Here is a 14,253-nt window from a genome sequence, read left to right as displayed (position 1 = left end):
ATTTTTCAACTGTACATTGATTTTATCTGTGTGATACAAATTTTGTTCTCTCTTTATGATTTCATATATGCATGTAATCAGATTAAGTGAATAAGATGAAAATGCATGTTTTGTAATTTGAAAGTTTAATACAATGTTACTAAATATCTCATTTCTCCATCAGCAAGTATCTATGTTGCAAGACCATTTTTAAAAAAAAAATTAACACAGCTTTCTGACTTGTAAATTAGACAGAATTTAATTTTTGCTAAAACTAATTCAAGCTAGCAAATAACAGTAACCTTTCTCCTCTCTTCCTGTAAATGAAAAACATAATTGTCAGGCTAAATATCAATAGTATCAGATCTTTTATACATCTCGAAAAATATTCATGGTAGTCTGCTTACTCTTAAAACTGGAGCAATATAATAAGTAATATTATTGAAATTACTATTACCTGTGTAATAGGCTTCTTTGAAAATGATTTGTGGGACCTTTCAAGATCAGTATGATACTTTTTGGAATCTGAAAATGAGTATAAACCTATCAATTAAAAAAACGACTACATCCCTTGCACAAACACATTAGATACATACATAATACTGACAGCATTAAGTCTGAACCTATTTTTTTCACTATTTTTGATTGAACTTATCTAAATTAAACATTTTTGAGTTATATTTTTAAACTTCTACAACTTAGTCTAGCAGCATTAAAAAATGAAGCTCACTACAAATATGTTGTCAAGGATTTTAGTTCTTACCAGCCGACTGATTTCGAGTTATCCTGTATTGGAGAAGGTGGCCTTGTTTTGTTCCCACCAGCAGAACATTGTCTGTTAAAATGAATGCTCATGCAATTGACGAGAAACATACATTATCTGCGTTACATACTTTGAGAGACTATAATATAAATCATACACCGTTTTCAAAGGGTTTTAGCAGTAATGTTAATTACGAACTTGATTGAGTTTATCATCGAGGGATTTGCATCTTCAAGTAAACCATCAAATAAATCTCATGTGTTCATAAATGTAAAAAATAGTGAGCAAGTTATCATTGTCAGTTTATCGAATAAAATTTACAGTAAGAAAAGAAAAAGCAAAACAAACAGTAATATTTTAACGAGGAAGGATTGATAATGAAAGGTGTTTCGCTTATGCTTAGGCGTTTGCTTTTGCTAGTGTTTAGTCAAGTAATTTACAAATACAAGATAGCCCTACCGTAACACGCAATGGATTCAATGCCAAGAGGCAGTTTATCCAGGATGGCATCATGCTCAAAAGCGTCGTGCATTTTGAGACTCTCGTATCATCGTTAGAAGTTGTTGATAAATTTAGCCATCTGCAATCACATGACTCCCAAACAGCAGGCGCGAGAAGAGGGGAGCTTACTGCCAACGCTTCACTTAAGAACAAAACGTGCTTCATCAGGATTGCAGACCAATAACTGGAAAATATGTAAGAATGTTCAAAAAATATTAATTTATTTTATTAGGAGATTATATTAGGAGATAACATCAAAAATACGTCTGGAGGGAGACATTAAAGAGCGCAGATAAAGGGAAGCAATAACTTTGACCCTTTCTGACAGGGGTATTGATAATAACCTCCCTTATCCTGGGCAACCGTCTGCAGACGTCTGCAAATCTATATCTGCACTTTGTTGGTAAAATTTTGTAATGGCTTTTGATATTGACAGGTGTTTTAAAGTTCACTTCTTGAATCGTAGATGTTAAGGTGTTTTACTCTACTTAAGGCAAACATTTGAAATGATGGAGGCGTAATCAAATGCCTCTTTCAGTCTTGTAGAGATACTGGAACCTGAGCCTACCAGGATCTCATCCAAACGACCAGCGTTGCCAAATTTTCGTGGATTGAGAAATGACAAAACATAATTGACTGAATGGAAACGTCTGTGCTGCTGGAGGTGACAGAGGCATGCCATCGTATTCAGAGACACGATGCACTGTGGAAAATGCGGTGGCTGCTACAGTAGGTGGTCAGTTGAAGATCTGAAGATCACAACTTTTGATACTGTAATGATATAAAATTGTAATTGTTCTGGCAGTTCATTCAATCTAATTTGGACACTTTACAGCTGACTTTCATACATATTCTGTGTTAGTGCTAAGCACTGACAATCTGACACAGTGACACGACACAATTTTAACGAAATCAAGTTTTACAAATATGATCGATGACTTAGTTTTATGAACAGAAATAGTAAATTCTCGTGTGATAAGGGCAGAAGGAAAAATGCACACATACACGCACCCAGACACACACTACACTAGCACGCATATACATCACATACGCGCGCGCGCCTACTTTCACTGAAATACAATATTTCTTGCACTACGAGGCATGTTAAACAGTACAATCATTGACTGCCATAGGCAGCACATAGAAAGAAGCCCTAGACACGCAGAAATTCTTACATTTATATTTGTAACAATTTTCAAAGTGCTAAAAGTTCCAGAAAAAATGTCAGGCAGAAAATAAACGCAAAATGGTTCTTCGCCGGACTAGAATAGAAAGCAAGATATAACGACAGAAAGACGAAAGCTAAAGGATAGGCAAATGACAACAAAAAGCTTTTGAAGGCAGAGTACATGTGGGCTATTACGTGAAACAACACATAATCTATATGTTCGTAGTGTGGTAACTTCATTCTGCACCCTATGCTTGTTTTCAATTTTATCGCAGGTGCAGTTGCGATAGTATGTGGTCATCCATTCGACACCACAAAGGTGAGATCGACATTACAAAGAAGAAAAGCACACACACCCTTCGCCATTGGAGGCCGATAATGACCAAAACTACCTAAAATAAATAAGCAAATAAAAATTAAGGGTTTAGTGTCAGTGGTTATGGATTGATATGTGGGTGATGATGCCAGTTCGGGGATAGAAAAATCTCGTGTTAGAAGGTGGGGTGTTAGAAGGTGATGTGCATAATGCATGCACGGCTCAAGATTTCCGTTATCCTGCCTGACGGAGGGAGCTCGTGTGGAACTGGCTGAGCTGCTTTGGCGTGTCTGGTGTAGATGGTCCAGGTCTCATTGGCGTAGAGAAGGTCGAGGAGAACTACTGTGGTCGAGACATTTAGTCGCTGTTAAGTTTGATCCTCCTCCTCCCCATGCTACCAGTTTAGTTCCTGTGAAGTCTTCCATTGGCAGCACTTGCTTTAGCAACTCTTGTTGATCTCCACATCGATGTTTGCTGTGCTAGCGAGAGTCGTAGGGTAGACGGCATCACATGTCATCCTCTCGTTTTGCGCCTCTTTCTTGAAGTCGAAAGAGATTCCAAGCCTTATGCACAGGAACAGTGCAGCAGAGGTCAAGGACAAGAGCACTGGAGCAGCTTTGTGTCTTCTGTATTAAGGAGAGCGCTCCCTTTCGTTCTGTTTTTACTGTTGTGACTTCTGACATTCTTCGTTCAATGGGCGTATTATGTTTAGCTTAATTTCCAACTTGTAATGTTTATTTATTATGACTTACTTTTTAATTATCTAGAAGTGCATTTATCTGCTTACAGTTTGAACAGATAGCTTATTTGGCTGTCTTGACAAAATATTCAAAACTGTCTAGTTAAGGGCTTATGTACGACTGATGTACTTTCTAATTGTGAGCAATTCCAGAAGACGTCTGATACTTATTTAGAAATAGCAGAATGGGAAGGGGAGGTGTAGGAGTGGGGGTAGGGGTGGGGTTAAAAGCTTGCTCTCTGAGACCAGGGTAGGTTAAAAACTAGAACTCGTGTGTGTGTGTGTGTTTGTTGTAATCATTATAATTAGTAACGGAAGAATCTTTCGATTTCTGATGATTTGAGTCTTTGGAACGATTGGTGCGCTTTTTAGTTCTCAAAAGTTGTGAATTCTTACAGTTAATTGTCCTCACTTAACTCGAATCCTCTTTGCTCGAATTACATAAATCCGCAATCTGAGTTGGTTACTTGTATGCAGTTGGGTCTTAATGGGTCCTCTCTCCTCTGATCATTCTCGCATGTCACAACCACTTTGTAAAGGTCATAGAACATCGAGGTTTACAGTTTATGTCAAATTTTGTTAAAGATTGATTTTTTAAAACTATTTTAAATCAAAGTTACAAATAGTAATTACAAAAATAACATCGCATTTCCAGTAAACTTTGAAAATTAATCGAATTTCAATACAGGAATTTCAGAAAAGATATTGCTGCTTATATACCCGGGGAAAAAAATCTCCCAATTTTCTCTCCCAAAGTAAATATGAAGTTGCATGTGAACACATTCATATCTTTAGCCTGTCACAAGTATGGGCTAAGTCTATGGGATTTTTTTTTTTTATATAGATTTTCAAGAGATTATTTTTAAAGGTATTTGCGAAGCTGATTATGTCTACCCCCGGTCTGTTAATACCAAGTTGGAATGTCAACTCTCTGGTAGAAACGGGTAAACGATTTGAGAAAGGGAGCATGCCTGACAGGTCCCATTGTTTCAGGTAAGGCTACACCTGGATATTCATAAGAAGACACCAGCTGTGTATAACGTTCTAGAAACGCTGAGACATCATGGTATGGTAAGACGATGGCTTTTTTTTTCCCTCGTGCACATGAATTTGCAATTTTTTTTTCAAGTGAACATGATCTCACAAATTGAAGCCAATCACAAGCGATGTTTACTATGCGGCGAAAGTATTTCTGTTGCTGCGCCTGTAAAATAGTGTGGTGATGGTGAGTTTGAGGTGAACCTTCCTACCCCGAATGAAAAAGGAGTAAGAATGAAGTTTCGAGGAAAACGCAGCTTGATTTACACAAGAAGTATTTCAAGAGGATTAAAATAAGCGAGCAAACCTAATCTTGATGATAACTTTGATAAAGTCGACTACAGCGATGGTAACAATAATGATGATGCTGTTGTCCAAAAATAACAAACTGGAAAACATTAGAGCATTGTACATATTATCCTTAACAGCTAGATCACTGAACAATAAAAATCAAATAGCATAAACGACCTCAAGAATTTTTAAAACGTGCTTATCTATTTTAGATGATTGAATTTTTTGAAAAAGGGAGTTTCAGATTCACGTATAGACCTTTTTTTGGTTAGTGGCGAGGGGAGGGGCAGACAGGAGGGGCACGCAAAAAATGTTGGGGGGGAGGCGGAGAGAGAGAGGCAATAGGGACAACACTTTTATTTGTTGAGATCGCCTTCTGCATTATTCTAGAATTTTTATGTGCACATAAAGTAAGAAAGTTCTGTATTATTCTATATCGTGTATATGTACATGAAGTAAGCAACTGTTAGCTGCACGACCGACCGGCAGCTGATTTCCGCAGGGACGTGGTCTGTTCCGTGGGCTGTCGTTTCCGCTGGCCACAAGCTTTGTCAGCAACTCCTTTCTGTTTGCGGTGTACTGCTCCTCCCTGCACGCCATGCAAGGCAACACACAGCGCGTTACTCACGTCACCCACTCTGCCATCTTCCTCGCTGGATGTATCGGTGGCGCCGCCCAGCTGGTCGTCTCCTGTCCCAGTGACGTCATCAAGATCATGCTTCAGAGCGACATCCCTATTGGGAGTGAGTTCCAACCCTGTTCTCTCCCCTTCCCTCCATCGGACAGAATGTTTCCTTGTTCTTTTAGTGAGACTGGTCGGCTGGGTGCTAGGCTTCGCTTTGTCAGATTATGAGCTGATGTCTGAAACATCCTTGTTTCTCTCTGTGTGTGTCAGATGGAACAGTCTCGGTTGCCAAAACTCGCTGCTACTTGGGGCCGATGGAATGCATAGGGGAGGTGCTCCGGTACTACGGGTGGCGCGGTCTGTACAGGGGGCTAGGGGCAATGGCAGCCCGCGACCTGCCGGGTTACGGCCTCTACCTCCTGTTCTTCCAGCATCTGGAGGACCTCATCTCCAACAGGGAAACTCACGATCCTTACGGGGTGTACACTGGGTGAGGAAGAACGCTTTCGCTGCCGACGTCTTGTGTGCACACCTTGGGAGTGGTGAGGGAATGGGGATACTGAAAGGGAGAATGATGCAAGAACTTGTGCCTACGAGTTCGCCAGCAGTGGCAGCAGCAAACATCTCATTTTATGTGTGTAGGCCTGAACTTATCCTAATTTTTCTGTTGTTCTGAACATATTCCCTCTTCCAAAAGGGCATATCCGTTTACATGCCTGAATGTGTGTTGAAATTTATCCTAATATGTCTTTTTACGGGCACTTATGATACAGAGTTGAAAACAACCACAGATATGCACATATATATTTGAACATAGACCACTATGTATTGTGTAAGGACATATTAACACTGCAAAACACATTCAGGCTGTACAAGTGTACAGAGTAAGAGCGCGGAATTCTTTCTGTAGGCTTGTTTGATTTTCTTGATATGACCGTGTTTTGCAGCAGTCGATCGCGCTGGTCACTAAAGCACTCGTCAAAAACCTGTTATTTTTGACACCACAGCTTCGTGGCCGGCGGCATCGCTGGCAGCATGTCATGGGGTCTGCTGACGCCCTTCGACGTCATCAAAAGTCGCCTGCAAGCTGACGTCATGAGCCGCCAATACAAGGGCTTCTGGGACTGCCTGCAGAGCAGCGTGTCGCAGCACGGCCTGCGCGTGCTGTACAGGGCCTTCCTGCCGACCGTCATACGGGCATTCCCGTCTGGCGCCTGGTCCGGCTTCTTCTACAATCAGACCGCCGGAGCCATGGAGACCTTATGGTCGTCTGAGGCCACACGAAGGCGGCTGACAGATATCACCAGCCGACTGCGTGGGAAAGATGCCAAGAAGGACTAGAAGGACCGGGAAGAGGAAGTCGGAATTCTCCTGATGTCAACAAAGAGAAACGCACACGAGCGGAACCCGAAAAGCGGAAGTGACGTTTGAGATGAGCGAGAGTGACGAAGAGGTACTACGAAGGCAGAGACTTTGAGGCCAGTAACTCTACAGTCACTTTAACAAGCCGGGCACTTGATGATTTGTATCTTGTGTAAAACATGATGTGCGTTTCTGTGACCAAATGAAAACACACCACCACTGTTAAGGTACACCACTATGATGCGGGATGCTGCCAGCTGACAGGGGTGACAATTGCGACTATAGCCAGCTGAGACTATGGTCAAGATGATGAGTCTTTGTGACAGATTTGTGAAACAATTATTTCAATGCAAAGGGTCGTGTATGTATGCACAGTTTTTCTTATGCACAGACGCTTTCTCTGCCTTGTTGAATACTCGTGTATTTCGACTAGACACGCGCCAAAGATTCGAGGAAGAGTAATTCTCGAAGCTATTGAGTGAGTGAGCTGTGTATAATTTTTACACGACAGAAGCCAGAGTTTTGAGACTTATGGTGAACGGGACCTACCATGTTTCATATTTTTCATGTTAGCACGTGAACTTGCCAGAAATAAGTATGTGACATTTGTTGGAGAACTTGGTGTGTCATGTTATCAATTGACAACATGTTATCGCTCAGAACGACACGATAAAAATAGGGTAACCTTTTTTGAAATGTGACTTTCTCTTCTCCTCTTGCTCATAGAAGCCCGTATCCTTGTCAACCTCAAGAAAAAAAAAAAAAACCCCAATGAAATGGACGGTTCTGAGTCCTTCTCCATGTGTCCATTTCCTAACAGAACAAGAAATCAAGCAGGTCGTCTGCAAGGCCTGTCTGGTGCATTTCGTGTTTGTATCTAGGTAGATAGTATACTTACTCTGAACCAATGTGCTTCATTTCTAAACACTTATCTGTTACTAAAGCAGCCTTTTATATCCCTGAAAGTGCTTTAGAATGTTGTGAGAACACAGAGAACAGTCTTGAATATTTTGTAAAACATATCGTCAAAACTCCTTGTCTCGCCACACGCCACACATGTACATCAGACACACACCCTACCTCGCTAACCTTCCTCTCGCCACACTTAGCAGAAGCGATTTCCCAAAAGTGACTCTGATCGTACTCCTTCATTACGTCGCCACTCTCGTCTATCGCCCACCATCTGTGTTGGACCGTTTGTAAGCGATGACTGTGTTCAACTTTGGACCACAGTGTAGGACATATTTCAATACTCTGAAACACACTCGGGCATGTCATAGGATGTTCCGTACTGGTAACAGAGTAAAGGGTGCAGGAAGAGAACACTTTTAGATAGTAGTCAGAGAGGTACGTGTGTATTTAGGCATTTGGGTAGGCCGTACAAAGGTAGGGAGGTGTGGGAAAATGCATGCTGGTGTGAATGCATGAGCTATTGACGGAAATACGCGGCTGACATACTTGGCTGCACATGGACACACGTCACCAAAGCAGACTGACCGACTTTAAAGAGTCCGGATCGTAAACTCCAGCCAGCTGTACCTGCACGAGATATGCTAATCAGCCAGGTGCGCGTTGCGGCAGCGACTCACGTGCCATCTGATCTGACCAGTGGCCCCTGCGGTGCGAAGAAGTGCTCATCTTCAACCATCAGCGCGTCCAAGCGGGTGCTAAATGGGCTCCAGTTCGGGTGGCTTAATGCAGGCTATTCCGCCACCCCGCGATAGCATCTGGTGCAAGGGCGCGCGCACTACTCACGCACCAGCATCCCGCTTTAGCACATGCAGCACGCGGCAGTTGCAGCTTTTGAAAGGCCATGGCGAAAACATTTCATCTGAACAGACTTCCATTCCCCTATTCCCCTACAGCGGAGCAAACGTCGAGATGGTTGAAAATAATCCAGAGAAACTGCGAGAAAGGCGTGCTGCACGTGCACGATGGTGTGTGCGTGAGGTTTGTGATGTCTTGGGATGCTCGACTCACCACCCCAGTTTTTCTTTTAAAAAAAAAAAAATATTCAAACCGACCTAAATAGGACTGTTGGGGGAAGGTGAAAAAGGTTGTGGTGGGAGATAAATTTTCACATATAGCTAGCAGACGCAGGTTAGACAGGCAGGAGCCAGCCTGCTACTCCCAGGTATGGTCGTGAGACAGGTGACAGTAGCATACAACTTTAGCTGCTTCAACAGACTCCTCACCTGTTTGCTGCCGAATGCCACCGAACAGATTCAGAACTGCCGCTTTCTGGCTTGCCACCTGGAGAAAGAAACCCTGATTGTTATTTAGTCTTGACTACTGTTTTGAAATCAAAGTAATCTGAATAAAACTGTTTAGTACTTTCATTTCTAGCAATGGGTTTGAAACTAGGAGGCTGAAAGTCGAACTCGAGCAAGAGACAAAATCAAGCTCTAGACCGCAGGTAAGTCAACACAGCGATGTCCCCAGTTTCTCTAGTGCTTTGTACACTGTTTAAAATTGTAAATGTTGAAATTAAGTTTTAGAAAAAGTGTATGAGGAGTAGTGAAAGGTCAGACATCATGCTGAGAAAGATGTCGAGAAGACAGACGTTAGGATAGTGCATGGACACGTCAAGGCTTTGGCCAATGGGAGCCTGTGATTAGTGACTAATGGATGTCTCCATGGCAATCGTGTGTGTGTGGTGTGTGTAGGTGTGTGTGTGTGTGTGTGTGTGTGTGTGTGTGTGTGTGTGTGTGTGTGTGTGTGTGTGTGTGTGTGTGTGTGTGTGTGTGTGTGTGTGTGTAGGTGTGTGTGTGTGGTGTGGTGTGTGTGTGTGTGTGTGTAGGTGTGTGTGTGTGTGTGTGTGTGTGTGTGTGGTGTGTGTGTGTGTGTGTGTGTGTGTGTGTTGTAGGTGTGTGTAGGTGTGTGTAGGTGTGTGTGTGTGTGTGTGTGTGTGTGTGTGTGTAGGTGTGTGTGTGTGTGTGTGTGTGTGTGTGTGTGTGTGTGTAGGTGTGTGTGTGTGTGTGTGAGTTCGCACAAAAAAACAAACAAACAAACAAAAAAAAACACCAAAGTGTCTGCGCACGCGTGCTGCTTTGTTTTTACAAAAATACAGGTGTCACTTCGTTGGCTGATTTCGAGCAATTAAAATAGCCCTGACTGTTGATTGTCACATTGTATTTAATTGGCGAGTGGGGGACTTTTAGGGAAGGGGAAGATGGAAATGCGCGGCAAGGTGCAACTTGTTTAGTTCCTAGACCTAAATATTACTTTGCTAATGACACGGGTATCGTTTCGCGGGTATCGTTTCTCTGTGACAGTCGACTGCTGCGCCTGTGGTTGTGAAATGTTTCTGTTGCAGGATAAGAATCTAACCAAGTCTGTTGTGTGTTGGTCTGTGCATCGTGGACAACTGCCGCATTTGCATTTTATTGTTTATTTCATTGACAAGGCGGACCTGTAGATAATGGTTTTAACTTTGGGGTAAGCCGGTCGACCCACTTACAGTTGAAGAACTGGCAGAAAGACAATCTACTCCTGTGACATTTATCAAAGATGTGTTGATTTGAAATAACGAGATAAAACTTGCTTGGTTAGGTGTGTGTTTGTTGTTTACTCGTATGTTTTCATCAGCAGCTTGGGTTGGACGTGTGGCTAACCGATTGTGGATATCCAAGATCCACAGCCAAAACACCTGGTAAGATCCTCCATCAAAGGACCTGCAAAAACAAGCCGCAGGTAACGCAAATAATTCAGAAAAAATTGTAAATCTTTAAACATCCTCAATTTTCTATCAGAGAGCCACGAAATGATGTTTTTATTGCTGATGGCGAAGAAAAGGAGTAGGAGAAAGTGATCAGGAGAGGGAGAGATGGACCATGAAAGACTATTTGTCATTTTTAAACAAATTCAGTGTTTTTGATGAAAAGTACAAATCTCTTACCAAATTAATCACAGACGAGTTTCCTAAAAAAAAAAAAAAAAAAGAAAAGAAAAGCAAAAACAAAAACAAAAAACAAACAAACAAAAAACAAAAACAAAACCAACCCATACTTTGTTTATACAAAAATACAGCTGTCCTTTCGTTCGCTGGACTCTTAAAATAGCCTTCAATATTAACTGCCACGTTTTATTTAATGAGCGGGATGGTTGAACTGATATGGAAAAAGGGAGATACAAATGTACAAATAGGTAGAAGCACAAGTATTTTGATTCCGAGACCTAAAAATGGTGATATCATGCACAAAATTACTTTCCTACTGACGGGGGGTAGTTTGATGCATTTAGCTGAGTCTGACACTGTGACAGGTGACTGCTGTGCTTGTGGGGTGTGAATGTTTCTGTTGCAGGATAAGAATCTAAGCAAGTCTGGTGTGTGTGCCTATTGCGCACAACTGTCGCTTTTATCATTTTTATTGTTCACTGATAAGGGTGATGTATAAACATGAAGCTTAAAGGGAAAAGCAAGGGAAATTGTCAGTTGAGGTTAAAGGGTAGACTCTGACTCTTTAAGAAATTTCAAGTTGCAAATGAACCGTTTACTTCCAATCTCTGCGGTTCAACTCATGAAGCTCACCATGTTTGTCTACTCGTTCGCCAAAGAAAGCTGACCGTTATGCTTGACGTAGGTGAACCCTGTACATAAGACAAGAGACCCGGGGCTGGAGAAGTGTTGGGAGCTAGCCGACCAATTAAACAAGGAAATGTCGAGGGATGCTTTGATAATCATAACAGTTCTGTCGACTGTCCAGCCAGGCCTTGATTTCTAGCTCGCAGTCTGTAAGAAGCGTGAAAAGAGTTCAGTCTGTGGAAAGGCATAGCTCATGGGAAAGATGTAAACATACTTGATTCCCGGTTGCATCTCTGAGAAAGCTGGCTTTGTTTGTCTGCGAGCATCTGCAAACATTTTACAGCTAAAGAAAACCGATCTCAAAGCAAGTAGCATGGAGCGAGTTTCAATCAGATTCGCGGCAGCATTTGTATATTTTTCACACAAAATAACAGTTTTCTCAACGACTTTCATAACGATTGCCATATTGAAGCATGCGATAGCTACATCGAAATATTGTTGCTTTTGGTAACCTTCTTCTCTGTCATACCAGTGTTTTCCAATTCGCTCAACATTTCAACAATTTGCTTCGGATCCAAATGTTACTCCACGATCTCCAAATCCTGAGTGCTGGCGCTTTGGTGGCTTCCACACTGGAGTCTGACAGCTCTCAGCCTTGACGGTTGAGTGACATCAGTAAACAACACAACATGGCGGGCCTGCTTGAAGCCCTCAGTCCTGTTATAGACACAATTGTAAGTAAACTATTGAGCTGCAAATTCTCTCTTTGTTAGCAGCAGATAGGCAGCGGAATAATTCAGACCACATGTTTGACATAATCAAATACCCCACACATGGCTTTGTATATTAAATGGTTTGCTATTATCATGCCATTTGGCACTTTCACTATTAGGCCCGCTTGCCAAGCAGCAAGTTTGTTTTACACAAAGTAAATATTATAGTGTGTGGGTGTCGTAATGTGTTGCCGCTGATAACTTCGCCATGAACTAGATAAAATCATTCAACAATAACAACCCCATCAGTGTAACAAAAGTTCTTCATTAAGAAGGTTCACAGCAGTTAGCTGAATAATTCAGACACAGGGTGATTTGTATAGAAGTGACACAACTGTCTAAAACTCGTTAAAACTATTCAAGAGTAAAAAGAAAAAAAAGGAAAAAAATCCAAACCATAAACTAGGTCATCATAGCAACAACCCATCCCAAAACAAACAAAAAAAGGAAATTAACCCTCCCTCCAATACAAACAAACAAAAGACAGCGCTGTAATTAAAGAAAACATAAAGATTTAATTTAAGCTTAAAGAATTAGTGGAGTGCAAAAATGTTTGTAATTTGTTATTTGTCATATTTAATTATGTACAGCTCGGTGCATGATACTTTTTAACTAAGTCTGAGTGACTTCCCCTTTTCCGCCTGTTAATATTATCCCACACAAAGAAAAAGGGCCACAACTCAGACGCCAAGATAGTCAGGTGGGAACAAATGTTAATTAATGATGTATCAATGATGTATTACTTAATATTATATTATTTAGTTATTATATGTATAAATTAATATGATGTGTTTGCATGCCTATATGTAAAGCTCCTTGAGTCTAGCTGATGCTGAAAAAAGGTGTTCTACAGATGTCCCTGACTTTACAGATGTTTTACTGCTGAGTAATAAAGCGGTGGTAAAGATGTCATGGGGTAAAGAAACATGAAGTCATGTCCACTGGGTCTGAACATCGCATTGTAACTGCGAAAACAAGGCGCTTTTCCGTTAATTCCCCATTTTGCCCTCGGGATACGACTTACTCTCGCTGCATAGCTACGGGCACAGGGAAAGAGACAGAGTCAATAAGCATGAAAACGTGTTGGATGAGTATATGATTGATAAAGCCAGGTGACATGGGACGCGAGACCCGTGAAAGGTTGCCACTTTGCAGCCATGAAGCGATACCTATTTTATTGTGCCCGGAATGTAACATCTGGGATAAACGTTAATTACTTTCATTGTAGCAGTGCTGATTGAGGGTGGTAGGAAAGGTAAACTTTTTAACCGGGTATAGCGAGGCAGTGAACTGTGCCTGCGAAGTGATGTGATGCGAATCTAATAAATCGACAGGTGTGTTCACAAAGCGCCACCTACTAATAAGCTGCTTTCGCGAGCGTTTTCACCGGCCAGGTGGTTCTGACCTGTACTTTGGGTCATCGTATTGCTTACTGTGGATGCAGCCAGCCCGTGACATACAGTTGTCCATTCCGTAAAAATTAGGTCGTAAGGGTGTTAGATGAGGTGTCAGAGCACTTCCCTCGTTTTGGAACCAGGTTTCTTTGTGAGGGGACTGTCTGTAGCTTCTCCGTCGCTGCCTCACCTTTCCGAACCTTCTACGTAGTCAGGCACCCACTCCACGGCCGGGTCAGCTGGGAAAAAAGTACGCTGCACCACACAGGTATCAAACCGGAAACAAACAAACAAACAAACAAACAAACAAACAAACAAACAAACAAACAAACAAAAAAAAACAATGTTTGTAGTGTCGATGACGAAACTGCGAAACAACCTTCTTCAGAAGTTGTTGTCTTGTTGACTACATTTAGTGACATTATAAAGCCAACACCAGTCCTACTCTACAAGCTTTAGTGGGGCCAACGACAGTATCTGGAAGCTAAGGAACCATTCAGTTCTCAGCCTGAACTGACATTGTGATAGAGGACGAGGACAAAAATACAAACGAAGAGAAAGAAGAAAAAAAAAAAAAGGAAATGAAATAAGAAAGAAAAAAGCCCAGTGGACCAAGTTGACCACTCGTAAAGTCTCTATGGCACCCTTTATCTGTACCCCGATTTGTAGAGCCCAGCACCACTTGATCAGATTTGTTGGCAGCTCTAGCAGCTTTGATGCAACAATTAACATGGAACCTAGATTAGCCTCTGGCCATCCATTGTACTCATAATGAAGTT

General features: G+C 41.7%; 2 protein-coding genes across 3 annotated transcripts in view; one reads left to right on the top strand and one right to left on the bottom strand.

Annotated features, from left to right (window-relative positions):
- Positions 1-1,367, bottom strand: part of LOC112570634 (vam6/Vps39-like protein) — a 36,333-nt gene extending 34,966 nt beyond the window's left edge. Inside the window, 3 exon segments of the mRNA XM_025249172.1 lie at positions 437-504; positions 743-814; positions 1,202-1,367. Of these exon segments, the coding sequence (XP_025104957.1) occupies positions 437-504; positions 743-814; positions 1,202-1,274 (213 nt within the window). The 5' untranslated portion in view covers positions 1,275-1,367.
- Positions 1,368-1,568: 201 nt separating this feature from the next.
- LOC112570632 (solute carrier family 25 member 45-like) lies at positions 1,569-7,399 on the top strand. Of its 2 annotated transcripts, none has more exons than XM_025249170.1 (7): positions 1,569-1,646; positions 1,782-1,972; positions 2,687-2,730; positions 4,460-4,537; positions 5,298-5,538; positions 5,691-5,910; positions 6,428-7,399. In XM_025249170.1, the coding sequence occupies exons 2-7, from the start codon at positions 1,942-1,944 to the stop codon at positions 6,759-6,761; spliced, it is 948 nt and encodes a 315-aa protein (XP_025104955.1). In that variant the 5' UTR covers positions 1,569-1,646; positions 1,782-1,941; the 3' UTR covers positions 6,762-7,399. The 2 variants fall into 2 exon arrangements, with proteins under 2 accessions (XP_025104955.1, XP_025104954.1); XM_025249169.1 differs by having other exon boundaries at positions 1,782-1,979.
- Positions 7,400-14,253: the final 6,854 nt, after the last annotated feature.

The sequence above is a fragment of the Pomacea canaliculata genome, linkage group LG8 (genome assembly GCF_003073045.1).
Source record: "Pomacea canaliculata isolate SZHN2017 linkage group LG8, ASM307304v1, whole genome shotgun sequence".
NCBI classification, from domain to species: Eukaryota; Metazoa; Mollusca; class Gastropoda; order Architaenioglossa; family Ampullariidae; genus Pomacea; species Pomacea canaliculata.
This window is presented reverse-complemented; position numbering and strand designations above follow the sequence as displayed.

Excerpts from the sequence above, each read along its gene's own strand:
- LOC112570632 (XM_025249169.1), top strand. The coding sequence starts at position 1,919 with ATGCCATCGTATTCAGAGACACGATGCACTGTGGAAAATGCGGTGGCT. Across the intron at positions 2,731-4,459 it reads ATCCATTCGACACCACAAAG|GTAAGGCTACACCTGGATAT; the intron begins GTGAGATCGACA and ends CCATTGTTTCAG. Across the intron at positions 5,911-6,427 it reads CCTTACGGGGTGTACACTGG|CTTCGTGGCCGGCGGCATCG; the intron begins GTGAGGAAGAAC and ends TTGACACCACAG.